The sequence below is a fragment of the Antennarius striatus genome, chromosome 12, assembly GCF_040054535.1.
Source record: "Antennarius striatus isolate MH-2024 chromosome 12, ASM4005453v1, whole genome shotgun sequence".
Classification (NCBI taxonomy): Eukaryota; Metazoa; Chordata; class Actinopteri; order Lophiiformes; family Antennariidae; genus Antennarius; species Antennarius striatus.
The window spans coordinates 16,980,098-16,999,867 of record NC_090787.1 but is presented as its reverse complement, the minus strand read 5'-3'; the positions used below and the strand labels follow the sequence as shown (position 1 = coordinate 16,999,867).

Here is a 19,770-nt window from a genome sequence, read left to right as displayed (position 1 = left end):
TCAACTGGAAGCCAGGATTTACTTCCACTTCCTGACATCCCCCCTCACAGACTGCAGCCAGTGGCCTTGATAGTGCTTATACTGTATCTCTGATCCCAGCTGTGTGAATATAAAGAAGCTTTGACTCATTGTCTTAACATGAGAATCCTTTCACTGAATATAAATGATTATTGGATGTTATCCTCATCCTGATTAGATGGTGGAGATGCAAAGAAAACAAGCATGAAAGGGATCTGGAGAGCCTTGCATGAAAATATAGAATAATATACATCATGTGTTTCTATAAAAACACACTAATAGTTATATTATGGTTTTAAATCATGTTTGAGATTTTGAAACTTATCAGGAGGATATGGATAATTTTTAACTTTCTAAGATAGACGCTCTCTCTCTCTCTCCTTCACTTGCGCTCTCACACACACACACACACACACAGAGAGAGGGAGAAAGATTCTCCTCTGTTATTGGTCGGGGGTTTATGTAGCCCGGTATAATGTGTAAACAGCTCTAAGAGCCATACTTCATGCATGCCTGTCCTCTTTCACAGTAGAGCTTTAATTTTTTTCCCTCCAGTCTCATTTCTGGGCCTAAAATCAGGTTAGCGTTTTATAAGGAGCTTAGCGCAGAGGGCCACTGTGTGCCACTAATGTAATAGAGTACAAATCTCTCTCGCCCACTCTCTCTTGCTGTCTCTCTCTCTTTTTCTCCCTCTCTCTCTCTCATTCTCCTCTGTCCTCTTTTTCTCTTTGTGCATTTGCTTACCCTGTCATGAAGTGTCCTTCATTCTCCCTCATCTCTGGCTCTCTCACTGCCTGCCTGCTTTTCTCTCAGCTCTCTTCTCCGCTTCCCTCTCTAGTTCTCCTGTGCATCTCCCTCTGTCTGCAAATGTGGACGACAGGAGGCTTAAACATCAGGGCAGAAACACAGCTGAGACCAGACAACTCAGCTTAGAGAGGAGGACAAAGACAAGGAAGACAAGCCGAGCTTCTGCAACTGTACGCTTGGTGAGGTCACTCATTTTTGCGCTGCCTGTGTGTGTGTGTGTGTGTGTGTGTGTGTGTGTGTGCGCGTGTGTGTGTGTGTGTGTGTGTGTGTGTTGGGTTTCAAATTGAGAAGTGAGGGTTCTTGCTGTTTATGTCAGGTGAATGTGGCGGTGCAGCACATCTGAAGTGAGGTTTAGGATCATGATCTTTTTTTTTGTTGCGGATTATAGTGCTTTGAAAATCTTACATGGATCTGCTTGCAATGTCAATAATCCACTTATCCTGTTTGTATCCTCTGGCCCTATACTGGGGCCATACTTTGGCACACTGTGGTGGTGTATCCCCACACAAACTAGTGATAAATGTGAAGGTCAAGTGGTTCAAGTGTTGTGAAAGTCAAGTATACCATTTCCCCTTCACCAGGTTATTGATACACTTATGCTGCATTCAGGGGGGGTGTTTGTTTTCTAAAAGCAGGCTGGGTGATACGAGAGGTGCAGTGTGGACTTTGTATGTTTATCCACAGCTAGACACATCTTGTCATAATCAGGCACCCATGCGGTGGAGGATCAGTCTCTGTTGACAGAATTCCTTGGCTACAAGGTGAAAGCTGCATGATTCACAGACGCTGGTGAAACCATATTGTTGTAAGTGTTACGTAACAGAGGTTTTAGCTTTTGCTCCGTTCATAAAATCTGATACATTACCCAGACTGCTCTGCTCTGTGACATCACAATATTTTTGTATACTGCTGTATTGCTGTGTGGCAATTGATATCCTCTGCTGTAGCGGTAATGTTTCTTTGGGTCAATGCATGTATTGTTTTTCCAGCTCTTCTTCTCATAAAAGCTTTTTAGATCATAATTTCTTAATAATAAGGGCCTTTCCTCAGCACGCCCCGCCTTGAGACAGTAAAAGTTTGCACTGTTCCTGATAACAACAATAAACCTTTGAACCTCATGTGCAGTGTTTTATCTTCAGGAAATCAAAGGACTGCAGTAGGTTCAAATGCATTTTTGTCAGGGGAAGAAATCATAAGTGTGATCACACGGTGTTAGATGTTGCCACTAAAAAGTGTTTGCTTCATTTTCATTGTTGTCATAATTGCTGCTCCTCATTAGAAACTTTCCTTACAGAAGTTTCTGTCTGCTCTGCGCTTTGTTCAGGGGAAAAAACCAATGGATTCTCTTGTTGGAGACACAGAAGAAAGTGCTGAAGACAGTCAAGGTGAGATCCTCTGTCTGTATTACATAAGTGTTATAGGAAAGAGGACGTATTGAAGTGACTATAATAAAGGGCTTTATCACTTAAACAATGTAATTTCTGCCTGGTACACACCATGCACGAATCAATGCCCATGTAGAGATCATACAATTCAATTTGTGGGCTGCTGTGACCTGGATCCATCTCAATCTCTCTTAGGACGAAAAAAGTCAAAGATCAAGTCTTTGAAAAGTCATCTGTTCCGGAGAAGTAAAAGAGCAGGTGAGGAAGGAAACCTCAGCCAGTCAGTCAGCGACATTACAGCAGGGGGAGGACTTGGATCAGAGGAAGATTTGACGTGAGTGAGCACCTTGAAATAAATGTTTGCTTTCCGCAATTGTGTTTTGTAGTATATACGATCTTCTATTTTACCCCACCTGCTGCCACAGATGCTCTCCGGGCAAAATGGGATCGCGAGCAGTCTCCCATGACAGTATCTTCCTGGATGATCAGGTCTTGACAGATGCTGAACCAACCAGAGTCTTCTCCCAGGAGAATGTTCACAGCAAGATCAAAACTTTGCAGGTATTGCAGTTTGCATTTGTGACGAATTGGGCCTTAAAAATAAGTAGTTTTTATTTAAAAACACTTCGTTCTTAATTAAAAACACTTCATTTTTATAGATGAAGCTGCAGCAACAGAAGATGCATTTGGGTCCACCACCTCTGGTTCTGCCAGTCAAGCAACAAAAAAGCTGCTCAGAAGATGACGGCATTCGTCAGGCTCCCCCTGAGATATCTGTAGGGGACACAACCCAGGGAGCCCACAGCAAGGTGATTTAAGATAATCAGATGTTAAACTTGCATCCTCAACAAACAAGCTTTACTTTTCACCAACTAATTAGAGTCAAGAGAAAGAACACCTAGCATCCTTTCAATATCCACAAACATTTATGCAACATATTCCAGTTATTACCTCTTAAGGGTTCAAGTCCACAGTTAAAACTGAAATTTGATTGTGATGGTCGCCGGTGAAATCTAAAGAAATTCTGTTTTGTTTTTGTATTTTTGTCTATGAAAACCCTCAAAAATTTTCATGTCATTTATTTAATGCTTTCTGAATTCTGTACCTTCTCCGTGTCCCCACAAAGCTGTTTAATCATACATTTGGGTCACATAATAGACCAACAGCTGCTGGACACTGCTCTGTTTAGTATTATTGATGCATTTCTTAATATTAAAGAAGGAAGGAATGTGTGCTGACGTATTCCTTAGAGATCAGGAGCATGGGTAGTTTGTGAAGTCACTGATTATTAAGTTGTGATTAGACAACAGGTTTGATCTATTATTAAATTATTTAAAAGGATAAAAAGTCCGGGCATCTGTCTGAGCCTCCTGTATTTATTGTGCTTTTAATATATGTCTGATGCCTCAACGATATTTATGTTTTTTGTTTTTTTCCTTTTTGTTGGTTGTTTGGGGTGTTCATATTAACTTGTGTTGTTATATGAAATTAAATACATAATATGTTTAAAAAATAGTGTCTAGACAACCAAATAGGTCTATGACAGAGAGAAAATTATGGCAGGCTTTGGTCACAAAGGACATACTGTAGTTAATAGAATCAATTAAGTTTTGGCTTCAGTCTTTTCAAGCAATTTGTTTGCCATACGAAGTATCAAGAAGATAGACGTTCATGTCCTTCTAGCTTGGAAATGTAGGAAATGGTCTACTTGAAGCTAGTTATAACAGAACAAATATAATCACTTTTCAATATTTTATTATGGTTTTCTTGTCTTTTCAGGCGATATTCCAACCACTCTCTCTTTCACTTTTTCCTATTCTGAAACCTACACCTATAAAGCCTGTGGCCCAAACTGCACTTAGTCAGTCGACCACATCTGTCATCTCCAACCCGGCTGTTATTGAGCCCCCGGTGGACTTCAGCTCTCCAGCCCAGTCCACTTCCTGCTTGGATAACTCTGCTGCACGACACCGGATGTCTATCAAACCCAAAAACCAGAGGGCGAGCACCAAGCGAAGACTTGATGCAGTGTGTAAACATGCATACTTCTTTTGTGAAGACATATGTATTGTACTTCCCTTACCTTCTTCCTATTCCTTTGTTTGCAGACTGACTCTAAGTCTCACTTAGAAACCCTTAAAACCATCGGCCAGCCAGCAACTGTGAATGAGGAAGAGCTTAGTGCTCTAGAGGAGGTGACATTAGAAACAGAGAAGGGAAGGGAGGTCATATGTTCTACACCTGAATGTCCTTCAGAATCCCAGGAGAACGTGCTCATCACAACAAACGAAACATCCATATCGTCCAGCTTAGCCCTTATTAAACTGGACCGAGCTCCTCCTGATAGAGAACCGTCTGAACCCCCCCAGGTTGTAAAAGTCAATCCTGAGATACCAGCAGATGTAATATCCAGTGAGCAGCAACACTTTTCAATTATGCCATTAAGCCTGAAGGACCAAAGAGAAGAAGGGTCTGAGAAACCACTCATGTCTCATGACAAGAAAGATACACTCAACAAGGCTGAAGGGACTCAATTCTCGTCCAACCAGCTCTCTACTACTCTCAGCTCGGAGATGGCAAACAAGTCCTCCTCCGTTCACCAGCAGATTCAAATAATAACAGAAAGCACAAGAGTAATAAAGAGGTCAGTCCAGGGATCAGGGTCATTCCATTTCTCCATCACGGCTGCCAAAAACAGAAGTGGAGAAAGACCCCAGTCAAGCAGTTTTGTGGAGGTGCTGGAACAGACTGAAGCCAGGCAAAGACCAGAGGATAAATCCTGGTCAAGCATGAAGGAAAAGGCAGAACATAGAGACATACAGCCAACAGAGGGTCCCATCGTTGTGAGAGCCCACAGAAGTTCAGGGATTCTATGGGACAAGAAGGACAACCTCAAAAAGGAGGAATCAATTACACCAAAAGGTGTAACTATAAGTGCAGTGAAGCTGGAGAGCAGGCCGGAGGTGGTGGAGCAGGCGGTGGAGGCGCAGGAGGTCGGGGAGGATGAAGGAAAGCCAGCATTTGGTATTAAACTGCGCTCTACATCCCAGAGATTTCGATCTAATGCCTCTTCTATTCATCATCCAAAACCATCAGGGTTTGAGGAGCAATTTGACAAACAAAAAGGGAAGGAAATATTCCAGAATGCCATTGATCTGTTTAAAACACCGTCAACAAACATCTCTTGTACACCATCCACTTCTGGACACCTCACAGGGACAGGTGAGAACTCTCATTGATTCATCGTGTTCACTTTAAAATGATTTATATTCTGTGAAACTATTTTTTCTACATTAATCTGAGGCATGTTGAGTTTTTCACAATGTGATTAATCACTGCAGAGTTATTATTAGGGCTACACCTGTTTACTGATCACTGCAAAAACTTTACCTTACTGAGCTACCACAATTGTCTAAACTGTCACTCCTCAGATCCAGCTTCATCTGGTTCCTCTGTTCCAGTCAAGCATTCCTCTCCATTGACCTGCAATCCCCCCAACATACAAAAGGAACTGGAAACAACCTGCCCAAATCCCGGACAAGTTGATTCTGCCTTTGCAACACCTCAGGATCCCAAGTCTTTCCCCCAGCCGGCTCCATTTGAGGTGTCTTGGATGAGCTTGGCAAGAGAAAAGACCAGAAGCCTCCAACAGCTTTTTACAAGTAAATTTCCCAGAGAATTTACAAGCATGCAGGGAGCAACTCGACCATCAGCACAGACGTCAAATGAAGCAGAGACACTGACTGGAACACAAGTACAGACACAGACTGTGACAATACAACAGAGTAAAACTCCACTAGAAGCAGCAAACCCACCATTAACTGATGCAGGCCAGGCAGAAAAGGCACAAAGTAGAAGCGAAGGACAGACTATCAAACCATCACTAATGGGTGTGCAACAAAAGATATCAGGGACATCTGCTCAATCAAACATCTCTCGAGAAACACAGACATCAAAACAAACAAATGAATCTCAGTCACGTCCAAATACAAATCCTGCCTCACAGTCTGCGTCTGCACAAAACAACACACAAACAGAGACACAAGAGAGTGTCACACAGTCTAGTGCTCAATCTAACCTTTCTTCAAGCAAGCAGCAACCCCCCTGGAGAAATCAAAGTCTTCACCCTGTCAACATTGTAAAATCCACACCATCTCCAGCATCAGTTCCTACCACGTCATCAGCACCAGCTCCTCTTTCAGGGTCTGTCTTGAGAAGAATAGAAGGAGAGGCCAGCATGCAACAGAAAGAGACTTCATCACTTCAACCCAGATATGGCCTCTGGGTTGGGTCTGCAGGCCAGAGGTCTGCCTTTTTGGAGAGACGGGCCGAATGGACAACTCCACCTGGAACCAAGGGGGTTTGTGGTACTTCTTTGTAAACAATTACTATGTTTAAATGTAAATGAGTTAGTGGCAAATCCCATGAAAATCAGAAACTAACCAGAAACCAAGTGTCTCGTGTCTTTGGACACCCCAACACTGCTGAAGGCACCCAGTCTCAAATTTATTTTTTATCTTCTGAAATAGAGGTCTGCTGGTGCGAGAACCAAACACCATCAGCTTCTGTTACATCTAGTTCTTGTTTGACAAAATCAGATTTATGTTGCTTAAAGATATTCATGGAATATGTTCTGAGTAAAATAAAAATACAGTATGACCAATTTTAAACCGATTTTATCCCTAGCAGATGATTTCATGTGCACTTTTCATCAGGTGGACATGAAGAAAGAGCAAACAGAGGCTCCGCCCTCAGGTGAACCCCCCGCCTCAGCCAAATCAGCATCTCAAATCAAAGAAAATAAACCAGATGGAAGACAAGTGATGAATCCTACAGGTGCAACGACACACATTTATTGTAACTGCAAGGATACCAGGGTGGTGTTCAATAGTCGAGTATTTCTCTTTCAGATACCGGTCCTATCAAAGTTCCTGACAGAACTCGTGAGGACAAATGGCTGTGGAAAAATGTGCCGTCATCTTCATCACCCTCCTCTTCACCCACAATAACATCAGCTTTGCAGTCCGTGTCTGACAGTGGCCAGCCGTCCTGGATGGAACTGGCAAAGAGAAAGTCAATGGCTTGGAGTGATAAGTCCATGGACTGAGAGAAGCAGACATGTATAACTGCCCATCCTGAAGACAAACTGGCTTTGAATTTCAGCGAGGGTCAGATGCAACTCTTTAAAGGCTGCTTTATTAGTGGATTCAATTTTATATAATTTTTAAAATACTAATGTTATATTAAGGGACGGACATTTTGAAAAGCTCTTTATAGTCAATCTCCAGTAAAAGCACTTCCAGATATTTCTCAGTAATGTTAAATGTGATTCAGCGTCACTGCTGCTGATACCTTATGTTAAATGATGAAATTTCTGATGTTGTATTTTTGTGTTATTATGTGGAAAAGGAGCAGAGATTAACTGGCAAATAATTAGCTTCATATTTAAATGAAGCAACAAGTAGGAATGTGGAACAAGAACGCAATCACTGCAGCTGAAAGTTGTACAATTCAAGGTTTACACATACTTATTTACAGTTTTTTTGGCATTGTACAAAAACACTAGGCAAAAAACAAAAAAAAATATTTTAAAATTAAACTAACCTTAGAAATTAAAATAATGTAGTTTTTTTTTTTTTACATATGCCTCTCTGTAAAGCAGTTTCTGTCCAAATTAAGACACAGTCCCACATGGAAGGTTTTACATTTCTACTAGGTGAGGCTCACTCGTTTGTCCACTGGAAGGCAGCATGACAAATCCTGTGTTCTGTGGCTCGCTGACTGGTGTTAATGGCAACAGGAGTGTGGTATACCCCCCTCCTGTCCGATCTGCTGCTCCTGTCCACCCCTGGCACCTCTGAACTGGCAATGTCACAGTGAAGAATGTAGGCGTTGGCGGCTGCGATGTCCACAAGGTGCAAGAACAGGTTGCACCACTGTCCACCCGGGCTCCTGGTGGTCTCCATGGCATGAAGTACCTGACTTGGGCAATGTCAAGCCATCTCCAGTTCTCCAGGGCTCCAAGCGATGGTATGGCTGAGCCTGTGGAGATCTGGACCTGGTCGTCCCCTGCCGTATCTGGGTAGACCTCTGTGCAGAGGGGCCACTATCCTCATAACTGTACACACACATGAAAACAACATGTGAAAAACTTGACATTGCTCAGATTATTGTTCATATGCACATGATGGATAGTGAATTCAAATGGGGTTGTTAAAACTGAAATGCTCTGGCTCCCTACAACAATGTGATTAGTCAGTTAACAAAATAAAACCTTAGAAAATTTTGTTATCAGATTCTCACACACAAAGCTGGGCACATTGTCACATCAGATCACATCAGAAGCTTGCACATGTGCAGCAAAAGACTGGAAGACCAATGCTGTGACTTATCAGTGAGGTGCCAACACGCTGGAACAGCACATATGAAATGCTGTTGAGGCTACATGACGAGAGGGAACCTGTGTGGGCAACACCTCTCACATACCGGGTGGTTGGGCAGGAGTGGGAATCAAACCGCCAACCTTGGGATCATTGGACGACCTGCTCGGCCAACTGAACCACTGATGCCCCCAAAAACTCGTCACGAACAGGATTCGAACCTGTGCGGGGAAACCCCATCGGATTTCGAGTCCAACGCCTTAACCTCTCGGCCACCGTGACTCCATGGAAAAGCAAAATCCCCGTTCACACGCATCCTAATTCACAACACGTTCACTTGGATTATTAGTTATCATACATGTTCACATCATTATTTTACCGTAACAATCAGATATTTTAAATTTAAATGAAAATATGAAAATATGAATATGAAATATTATGAAATAATAAAATAAAATGAGTTTACATTATTAAAGCACCGCTGCATCATATTCACTTAACGCTCAGGGTCAATTGTTGTCATGGGTCTAGGCCCTAGGGTCACATGCCTAAACAGGAAGTGATAAATGTTTGCTGACTTTGTTAGACTCTCCTTGTGTTTTGTGTTGCTGGTTGTGTGAGCTGGGCTTCCTTTTCTGCAGGTAATATTGGTCATGGTAGAGCATGTTTATTTACTGCCATTTGAGTTTCAATATTTATTTATTTCATTTTATCAGGGTAACTGTCTCTTCATGGACGAGATTTGTCATTCATTGTCATTGATTTTACCCTCCTGCCACCTGAACTGCTGGACTGCACAGATAAATACCTCAAAATGGACATTTTTATTGAATATTTTCTACCTTGCGCTGGTAAATGTTTGTGAAATAGCTTCTTTTTCTTAAAGGGACCAGGCCATCCACTGTTTCATGTAATGAATTTGTTTGTTTTTTTTCTTGCCCTTCTGAACTTTGCCTCTGGGCCATCCACCCACATGCCCCATCTATAAGAGCTTTGGTAGTTTCTTTTCAATAAGTGTCCCTCAGTAGCTTGCCGTGATCGTATAGTGGTTAGTACTCTGCGTTGTGGCCGCAGCAACCCCGGTTCGAATCCGGGTCACGGCAGGGGAAAAAAAGTCCCTGACATGGCACGAGGGAAGCCTTTGGGGCAGCAGTGGCTCAGTGGTAGAGCGGGTCATCCAATGTTCCAAAGATCAGTGGTTCGCCCAGCTGCCTGGACTATAAGCTGACAGTAGGAGGAAATGCAACACTTTCCACAAAGTCACACTGCTGACAATTTGGATCAAGTCAATGGTTGGGCCATAACCAATTAACTGAAGTGTCTTGTGACCGATGCAGCACCTTACATCATTGCATCCGCTAGACAGCTCAGCATTCGGCACTCAATTTTCATTGCACATAGTCTCAATATATTAGTTAGAAAATCATGTGATCAGATTCTCACACTCACATCCATCACACACAAAACTTTGTCACATCAGATCACATCAGAAGCTCGCACATGTGCAGCAAAAGATGGGAAGACCAATGCTGTGACTTATCAGTGAGGTGCCAACACGCTGGAACAGCACATATGAAATGCTGTTGAGGCTACATGACGAGAGGGAACCTGTGTGGGCAACACCTCTCACATACCGGGTGGTTGGGCAGGAGTGGGAATCAAACCTCCAACCTTGGGATCATTGGATGACCTGCTCTGCCAAATGAACCACAGCTGCCCCCAAAAACTCGTCACGAACAGGACTCGAACCTGTGCGGGGAAACCCCATTGGATTTCAAGTCCAACGCCTTAACCTCTCGGCCACCGTGACTCCATGGAAAAGCAAAATCCCCGTTCACACGCGTCCTCATTCAAAACACGTTCACTTGGATTTTTGTAGTTATGATACATTTTCACATTATTATTTTACCGTAACAATCAGATATTTTAAAGTCAAATGAAAATATGAATATGAAATATTATGAAATAATAAAATAAAATAACTTTACATTATTAAAGCACCGCTGCATCATATTCACTTTACACTCAGGGTCAATTGTTGTCATGGGTCTAGGCAGGGGAAAGAAGTCCCTGACATGGCACGAGGGAAGTTTTTGGGGCAGCAGTGGCTCAGTGGTAGAGCAGGTCATCCAATATTCCAAAGATCGGTGGTTCGCCCAGCTGCCTGGACTATAAGCTGACAGTAGGAGGTGTCAGCTCACCTCTGGAGCACTGCCAAGGTGCTGTCCACCTTTACAAAGTTGCTCATTTTTTTGTGTTTGTAAGAGTGTGCTCTTAATTTCCCTTCGAGGATTACTAAAGTATACTAAATTTAAAAAACAAACAAACCTTAAAGTGGTGCTGTCAATGCTAGTGGTTCTCCTCCCTAACTGTGTGGATTGAATTTTATATAATTTTTAAAATTATATTAAGAGACAGACATTTTGAAAAATTCTTCTTAGTCAATCTCCACTAAAAGCACTTCCAGATATTCCTCAGTAATGTTAAATGTGATTCAGCGTCACTGCTGCTGATACCTTATGCTAAATGATGAAATTTCTGATGTTGTTTTTTTGTGTTATTATGTGTCAAAGGAGCAGAGATTAACTGGCAAATAATTAGCTTCATATTTAAATGGAGCAACAAGTAGGAATGTGGAACAAGAACGTAATCATTGCAGCTGAAAGTTGTACAATTCAAGGTTTACACATACTTATTTACAGTTTTTTTTGGCATTGTACAAAGAAACTAGGCAAAACAAAACAAAAATATTTTAAAATTAAACCAACCTTAGAAATTAAAATAATGTTTGTTTGTTTTTTTTTACATATGCCACGCTGTAAAGCAGTTTCTGTCCAAATTAGGACACAGTCCCACATGGAAGGTTTTACACTTCTACTAGGTGAGGATCACTCGTTTGACCACTGGAAGGCAGCATGACAAATCCTGTGTTCTGTGGCTCTCTGACTGGTGTTAATGGCAACAGGAGTGTGGTATACCCCCCTCCTGTCCGATCCGCTGCTCCTGTCCACCCCTGGCACCCCTGAACTGGCAATGTCACAGTGAAGAATGTAGGCGTTGGCGGCTGCGATGTCCACAAGGTGCAAGAACAGGCTGCACCACTGTCCACCCGGGCTCCTGGTGGTCTCCATGGCATGAGGTACCTGACTTGGGCAATGTCAAGGCATCTCCAGTTCTCCAGGGCTCCAAGCAATGGTATGGCTGAGCCTGTGGAGATCTGGACCTGGTCCTCCCCTGCCGTATCTGGGTAGACCTCTGTGCAGAGGGGCCACTATCCTCATAACTGTACACACACATGAAAACAACATGTGAAAAACTTGACATTGCTCAGATTATTGTTCATATGCACATGACGGATAGTGAATTCAAATGTGGTTGTTAAAACTGAAATGCTCTGGCTCCCTACAACAACAGAAACAGAAAGAAACATAAAAATAGCAATAAATATAAAATAACATTTAAAATAAACCCAGAAAGATGGGTTGACTTGATGTAATTTTCAGACCAGGTGGCCAGAAAGGGAGGAGGGACGGACACGACTGAAAATTGAAATACCTGTCACTACATGAATGAGATTTTGCAGTACAAAACTGCAAAACTTGTGTACATTTTTGTTGGAAATGCAATACTTTCCACAAAGTCACACTGCTGACAATTTGGATCAAGTCAATGGTTGGGCCATAACCAATTAACTGAAGTGTCTTGTGACCGATGCAGCACCTTACATCATTGCATCAGCTAGACAGCTCAGCATTCGGCACTCAATTTTAATTGCACATAGTCTCAATATATTAGTTAGAAAATCATGTGATCAGATTCTCACACTCACATCCATCACACACAAAGCTGGGCACATTGTCACATCAGATCACATCAGAAGCTCGCACATGTGCAGCAAAAGATGGGAAGACCAATGCTGTGACTTATCTGTGAGGTGCCAACACGCTGTAACAGCACATATGAAATGCTGTTGAGGCTACATGACGAGAGGGAACCTGTGTGGGCAACACCTCTCACATACCGGGTGGTTGGGCAGGAGTGGGAATCAAGCCGCCAACCTTGGGATCATTGGACGACCTGCTCTGCCAACTGAACCACTGCCGCCCCCAAAAACTCGTCACGAACAGGATTCGAACCTGTGCGGGGAAACCCCATTGGATTTCGAGTCCAACGCCTTAACCTCTCGGCCACCGTGACTCCATGGAAAAGCAAAATCCCCGTTCACACGCGTCCTAATTCACAACACGTTCACTTGGATTTTTTAGTTATGATACATGTTCACACATAAAATGACTTTACATTATTAAAGCACCGATGCATCATATTCACTTAACGCTCAGGGTCAATTGTTGTCGTGGGTCTAGGCCCTAGGGTCACATGCCTAAACAGGAAGTTATAAATGTTTGCTGACTTTGTTAGACTCTCCTTGTGTTTTGTGTTGCTGGTTGTGTGAGCTGGGCTTCCTTTTCTGCAGGTAATGTTGGTCATGGTAGAGCATGTTTATTTACTGCCATTTGAGTTTCAATATTTATTTATTTCATTTTATCAGGGTAACTGTGTCTTCATGGAAGAGATTTGTCATTGATTGTCATTGATCTTCATTGATATTACCCTCCTGTCATCTGAACTGCTGGACTGCACAGATAAATACCTCAAAATGGACATTTTTATTGAATATTTTCTACCTTGAGTTGGAAAATGTTTGTGAAATAGTTTCTTTTTCTTAAATGGACCAGGCCATCCACTGTTTCATGTAATGAATTTGTATATTTTTTTTCTTGCCCTTCTGAACTTTGCCTCTGGGCCATCCACCCACATGCCCCATCTATAAGAGCTTTGTTAGTTTCTTTTCAATAAGTGTCCCTCAGTAGCTTGCTGTGATCGTATAGTGGTTAGTACTCTGCGTTGTGGCTGCAGCAACCCCGGTTCGAATCCGGGTCACGGCAGGGGAAAGAAGTCCCTGACACGGCACAAGGGAAGTTTTTGGGGCAGCAGTGGCTCAGTGGTAGAGCAGGTCATCCAATGTTCCAAAGATCAGTGGTTCGCCCAGCTGCCTGGACCATAAGCTGACAGTAGGAGGTGTCAGCTCACCTCTGGAGCACTGCCAAGGTGCTGTCCCCTTTTCCAAAATTGCTCATTTGTTTGTGTTTGTTTGTGTTTGACTCTAAGTCTCACTTAGAAACCCTTAAAACCATCGGCCAGCCAGCAACTGTGAATGAGGAAGAGCTTAGTGCTCTAGAAGAGTTGACATTAGAAACAGAGAAGGGAAGGGAAGTCATATGTTCTACACCTGAATGTCCTTCAGAATCCCAGGAGAACGTGCTCATCACAACAGACGAAACATCCATAGCATCCAGCTTAGCCCTTATTAAACTGGACCAAGCTCCTCCTGATAGAGAATCGTCTGAACCCCCCCAGGTTGTAAAAGTTAATCCTGAGATACCAGCAGATGTAATATCCAGTGAGCAGCAACACTTTTCAATTATGCCATTAAGCCTGAAGGACCAAAGAAAAGAAGGGTCTGAGAAACCACTCATGTCTCATGACAAGAAAGATACACTCAACAAGGCTGAAGGGACTCAATTCTCGTCCGACCAGCTCTCTACTACTCTCAGCTCGGAGATGGCAAAGAAGTCGTCCTCCGTTCACCAGCAGATTCAAATAATAACAGAAAGCACAAGAGTAATAAAGAGGTCAGTCCAGGGATCTGGGTCATTCCATTTCTCCATCACGGCTGCCAAAAACAGAAGTGGAGAAAGACCCCAGTCAAGCAGTTTTGTGGAGGTGCTGGAACAGACTGAAGCCAGGCAAAGACCAGAGGATAAATCCTGGTCAAGCATGAAGGAAAAGGCAGAACATAGAGACATACAGCCAACAGAGGGTCCCATCGTTGTGAGAGCCCACAGAAGTTCAGGGGTTCTATGGGACAAGAAGGACAACCTCAAAAAGGAGGAATCAATTACACCAAAAGGTGTAACTATAAGTGCAGTGAAGCTGGAGAGCAGGCCGGAGGTGGTGGAGCAGGCGGTGGAGGCGCAGGAGGTCGGGGAGGATGAAGGAAAGCCAGCATTTGGTATTAAACTGCGCTCTACATCCCAGAGATTTCGATCTAATGCCTCTTCTATTCATCATCCAAAACCATCAGGGTTTGAGGAGCAATTTGACAAACAAAAAGGGAAGGAAATATTCCAGAATGCCATTGATCTGTTTAAAACACCGTCAACAAACATCTCTTGTACACCATCCACTTCTGGACACCTCACAGGGACAGGTGAGAACTCTCATTGATTCATCGTGTTCACTTTAAAATGATTTATATTCTGTGAAACTATTTTTTCTACATTAATCTGAGGCATGTTGAGTTTTTCACAATGTGATTAATCACTGCAGAGTTATTATTAGGGCTACACCTGTTTACTGATCACTGCAAAAACTTTACCTTACTGAGCTACCACAATTGTCTAAACTGTCACTCCTCAGATCCAGCTTCATCTGGTTCCTCTGTTCCAGTCAAGCATTCCTCTCCATTGACCTGCAATCCCCCCAACATACAAAAGGAACTGGAAACAACCTGCCCAAATCCCGGACAAGTTGATTCTGCCTTTGCAACACCTCAGGATCCCAAGTCTTTCCCCCAGCCGGCTCCATTTGAGGTGTCTTGGATGAGCTTGGCAAGAGAAAAGACCAGAAGCCTCCAACAGCTTTTTACAAGTAAATTTCCCAGAGAATTTACAAGCATGCAGGCAGCAACTCGACCATCAGCACAGACGTCAAATGAAGCAGAGACACTGACTGGAACACAAGTACAGACAAAGACTGTGACAATACAACAGAGTAAAACTCCACTAGAAGCAGCAAACCCACCATTAACTGATGCAGGCCAGGCAGAAACGGCACAAAGTAGAAGCGAAGGACAGACTATCAAACCATCACTAATGGGTGTGCAACAAAAGATATCAGGGACATCTGCTCACTCAAACATCTCTCGAGAAACACAGACATCAAAACAAACAAATGAATCTCAGTCACGTCCAAATACAAATCCTGCCTCACAGTGTGTGTCTGTACAAAACAACACACAAACAGAGACACAAGAGAGTGTCACACAGTCTAGTGCTCAATCTAACCTTTCTTCAAGCAAGCAGCAACCCCCCTGGAGAAATCAAAGTCTTCATCCTGTCAACATTGTAAAATCCATACCATCTCCAGCATCAGTTCCTACCACGTCATCAGCACCAGCTCCTCTTTCAGGTTCTGTCTTGAGAAGAATAGAAGGAGAGGCCAGCATGCAACAGAAAGAGACTTCATCACTTCAACCCAGATATGGCCTCTGGGTTGGGTCTGCAGGCCAGAGGTCTGCCTTTTTGGAGAGACGGGCCGAATGGACAACTCCACCTGGAACCAAGGGGGTTTGTGGTACTTCTTTGTAAACAATTACTATGTTTAAATGTAAATGAGTTAGTGGCAAATCCCATGAAAATCAGAAACCAACCAGAAACCAAGTGTCTCGTGTCTTTGGACACCCCAACACTGCTGAAGGCACCCAGTCTCAAATTTATTTTTTATCTTCTGAAATAGAGGTCTGCTGGTGCGAGAACCAAACACCATCAGCTTCTGTTACATCTAGTTCTTGTTTGACAAAATCAGATTTATGTTGCTTAAAGATATTCATGGAATATGTTCTGAGTAAAATAAAAATACAGTATGACCAATTTTAAACCGATTTTATCCCTAGCAGATGATTTCATTTGCACTTTTCATCAGGTGGACATGAAGAAAGAGCAAACAGAGGCTCCGACCTCAGGTGAACCCCCCGCCTCAGCCAAATCAGCATCTCAAATCAAAGAAAATAAACCAGATGGAAGACAAGTGATGAATCCTACAGGTGCAACGACACACATTTATTGTAACTGCAAGGATACCAGGGTGGTGTTCAATAGTCGAGTATTTCTCTTTCAGATACCGGTCCTATCAAAGTTCCTGACAGAACTCGTGAGGACAAATGGCTGTGGAAAAATGTGCCGTCATCTTCATCACCCTCCTCTTCACCCACAATAACATCAGCTTTGCAGTCCGTGTCTGACAGTGGCCAGCCGTCCTGGATGGAACTGGCAAAGAGAAAGTCAATGGCTTGGAGTGATAAGTCCATGGACTGAGAGAAGCAGACATGTATAACTGCCCATCCTGAAGGCAAACTGGCTTTGAATTTCAGCGAGGGTCAGATGCAACTCTTTAAAGGCTGCTTTATTAGTGGATTCAATTTTATATAATTTTTAAAATACTAAGGTTATATTAAGGGACGGACATTTTGAAAAGCTCTTTATAGTCAATCTCCACTAAAAGCACTTCCAGATATTTCTCAGTAATGTTAAATGTGATTCAGCGTCACTGCTGCTGATACCTTATGTTAAATGATGAAATTTCTGATGTTGTATTTTTGTGTTATTATGTGGAAAAGGAGCAGAGATTAACTGGCAAATAATTAGCTTCATATTTAAATGAAGCAACAAGTAGGAATGTGGAACAAGAACGTAATCACTGCAGCTGAAAGTTGTACAATTCAAGGTTTACACATACTTATTTACAGTTTTTTTGGCATTGTACAAAAACACTAGGCAAAAAACAAACAAAAATATTTTAAAATTAAACTAACCTTGGAAATTAAAATAATGTAGTTTTTTTTTTTTACATATGCCTCTCTGTAAAGCAGTTTCTGTCCAAATGAAGACACAGTCCCACATGGAAGGTTTTACACTTCTACTAGGTGAGGCTCACTCGTTTGTCCACTGGAAGGCAGCATGACAAATCCTGTGTTCTGTGGCTCGCTGACTGGTGTTAATGGCAACAGGAGTGTGGTATACCCCCCTCCTGTCCGATCTGCTGCTCCTGTCCACCCCTGGCACCTCTGAACTGGCAATGTCACAGTGAAGAATGTAGGCGTTGGCGGCTGCGATGTCCACAAGGTGCAAGAACAGGCTGCACCACTGTCCACCCGGGCTCCTGGTGGTCTCCATGGCATGAGGTACCTGACTTGGGCAATGTCAAGCCATCTCCAGTTCTCCAGGGCTCCAAGCGATGGTATGGCTGAGCCTGTGGAGATCTGGACCTGGTCGTCCCCTGCCGTATCTGGGTAGACCTCTGTGCAGAGGGGCCACTATCCTCATAACTGTACACACACATGAAAACAACATGTGAAAAACTTGACATTGCTCAGATTATTGTTCATATGCACATGATGGATAGTGAATTTAAATGTGGTTGTTAAAACTGAAATGCTCTGGCTCCCTACAACAATTTGATTAGTCAGTTAACAAAATAAAACCTTAAAAGCAATGCAAATAGCAATAAATATAAAATAACATTTAAAATAAAACCCAGAAAGATGGGTTGACTTGATGTAATTTTCAGACCAGGTGGCCAAAAAGGGAGGAGGAACGGACACGACTGAAAATTGAAATACCTGTCACTACATGAATGAGATTTTGCAGTACAAAACTGCAAAACTTGAGTACATTTTTGTTGGAAATGCAATACTTTCCACAAAGTCACACTGCTGACAATTTGGATCAAGTCAATGGTTGGGCCATAACCAATTAACTGAAGTGTCTTGTGACCGATGCAGCACCTTACATCATTGCATTCGCTAGACAGCTCAGCATTCGGCACTCAATTTTCATTGCACATAGTCTCGATATATTGGTTAGAAAATCATGTGATCAGATTCTCACACTCACATCCATCACACACAAAGCTGGGCACATTGTCACATCAGATCACATCAGAAGCTCGCACATGTGCAGCAAAAGATGGGAAGACCAATGCTGTGACTTATCAGTGAGGTGCCAACACCCTGGAACAGCACATATGAAATGCTGTTGAGGCTACATGACGAGAGGGAACCTGTGTGGGCAACACCTCTCACATTCCGAGTGGTTGGGCAGGAGTGGGAATCAAACCTCCAACCTTGGGATCATTGGATGACCTGCTCGGCCAACTGAACCACTGATGCCCCCAAAAACTCGTCACGAACAGGATTCGAACCTGTGCGGGGAAACCCCATTGGATTTCAAGTCCAACGCCTTAACCTCTCGGCCACCGTGACTCCATGGAAAAGCAAAATCCCCGTTCACACGCGTCCTCATTCACAACACGTTCACTTGGATTTTTTAGTTATGATACATTTTCACATTATTATTTTACCGTAACAATCAGATATTTTAAAGTTAAATGAAAATATGAATATTAAATATTATGAAATAATAAAATAAAATAACTTTACATTATTAAAGCACCGCTGCATCATATTCACTTTACGCTCAGGGTCAATTGTTGTCATGGGTCTAGGCCCTAGGGTCACATGCCTAAACAGGAAGTGATAAATGTTTGCTGACTTTGTTAGACTCTCCTTGTGTTTTGTGTTGCTGGTTGTGTGAGCTGGGTTTCCTTTTCTGCAGGTAATGTTGGTCATGGTAGAGCATGTTTATTTACTGCCATTTGAGTTTCAATATTTATTTATTTCATTTTATCAGGGTAACTGTGTCTTCATGGAAGAGATTTGTCATTGATTGTCATTGATTTTCATTGATTTTACCCTCCTGTCACCTGAACTGCTGGACTGCACAGATAAATACCTCAAAATGGACATTTTTATTGAATATTTTCTACCTTGAGTTGGAAAATGTTTGTGAAATAGCTTCTTTTTCTTAAATGGACCAGGCCATCCACTGTTTCATGTAATGAATTTGTATAATTTTTTTCTTGCCCTTCTGAACTTTGCCTCTGGGCCATCCACCCACATGCCCCATCTATAAGAGCTTTGGTAGTTTCTTTTCAATAAGTGTCCCTCAGTAGCTTGCCGTGATCGTATAGTGGTTAGTACTCTGCGTTGTGGCCGCAGCAACCCCGGTTCGAATCCGGGTCACGGCAGGGGAAAAAAAGTCCCTGATGCGGCACAAGGGAAGCTTTTGGGGCAGCAGTGGCTCAGTGTTAGAGCGGGTCATGCAATGTTCCAAAGATCAGTGGTTCGCCCAGCTGCCATGACTATAATTTGACAGTAGGAGGTGTCAGCTCACCTCTGGAGCACTGCCAAGGTGCTGTCCACCTTTACAAAGTTGCTCATTTGTTTGTGTTTCTAAGGGTGTGCTCTTAATTTCTCTTCGAGGATTACTAAAGTATACTAA

The 19,770-nt window shown here is 42.7% G+C and overlaps 1 protein-coding gene, 1 long non-coding RNA gene and 6 other non-coding genes across 10 annotated transcripts; 4 read left to right on the top strand and 4 right to left on the bottom strand.

Moving 5' to 3' along the window:
• Positions 1 to 857: 857 nt before the first annotated feature.
• cracdla (cracd like a) lies at positions 858 to 7,811 on the top strand. Of its 3 annotated transcripts, none has more exons than XR_011037696.1 (10): positions 858 to 1,004; positions 2,150 to 2,210; positions 2,406 to 2,544; positions 2,636 to 2,771; positions 2,870 to 3,019; positions 3,990 to 4,238; positions 4,319 to 5,432; positions 5,642 to 6,577; positions 6,926 to 7,046; positions 7,121 to 7,256. XR_011037696.1 is itself a non-coding variant. In XM_068329650.1 (10 exons), exons 2-10 carry the CDS (start codon positions 2,162 to 2,164, stop codon positions 7,315 to 7,317), a joined length of 3,084 nt encoding a protein of 1,027 aa, XP_068185751.1. In that variant the 5' UTR covers positions 858 to 1,004; positions 2,150 to 2,161; the 3' UTR covers positions 7,318 to 7,811. The 3 variants fall into 3 exon arrangements, 2 of the variants coding, with proteins under 2 accessions (XP_068185751.1, XP_068185753.1); XM_068329650.1 differs by having other exon boundaries at positions 5,642 to 6,570; positions 7,121 to 7,811; XM_068329652.1 differs by having other exon boundaries at positions 2,120 to 2,210; positions 5,642 to 6,570; positions 7,121 to 7,811.
• Positions 7,812 to 8,790: 979 nt separating this feature from the next.
• trnas-cga (transfer RNA serine (anticodon CGA)) lies at positions 8,791 to 8,872 on the bottom strand. Its single transcript has one exon. It is a non-coding gene; the product is annotated as a tRNA-Ser (tRNA).
• A 749-nt stretch (positions 8,873 to 9,621) lies between these two features.
• Positions 9,622 to 9,693, top strand: trnah-gug (transfer RNA histidin (anticodon GUG)). The gene has a single exon. It is a non-coding gene; the product is annotated as a tRNA-His (tRNA).
• A 625-nt stretch (positions 9,694 to 10,318) lies between these two features.
• Positions 10,319 to 10,400, bottom strand: trnas-uga (transfer RNA serine (anticodon UGA)). Its single transcript has one exon. It is a non-coding gene; the product is annotated as a tRNA-Ser (tRNA).
• Positions 10,401 to 12,705: 2,305 nt separating this feature from the next.
• trnas-cga (transfer RNA serine (anticodon CGA)) lies at positions 12,706 to 12,787 on the bottom strand. Its single transcript has one exon. It is a non-coding gene; the product is annotated as a tRNA-Ser (tRNA).
• A 2,886-nt stretch (positions 12,788 to 15,673) lies between these two features.
• LOC137605178 (uncharacterized) lies at positions 15,674 to 16,701 on the top strand. The gene is made up of 3 exons (XR_011037697.1): positions 15,674 to 15,999; positions 16,355 to 16,475; positions 16,550 to 16,701. It is a non-coding gene; the product is annotated as an uncharacterized lncRNA (long non-coding RNA).
• Positions 16,702 to 18,610: 1,909 nt separating this feature from the next.
• Positions 18,611 to 18,692, bottom strand: trnas-uga (transfer RNA serine (anticodon UGA)). The gene has a single exon. It is a non-coding gene; the product is annotated as a tRNA-Ser (tRNA).
• Positions 18,693 to 19,444: 752 nt separating this feature from the next.
• trnah-gug (transfer RNA histidin (anticodon GUG)) lies at positions 19,445 to 19,516 on the top strand. The gene has a single exon. It is a non-coding gene; the product is annotated as a tRNA-His (tRNA).
• The last annotated feature ends 254 nt before the right edge of the window (positions 19,517 to 19,770 follow it).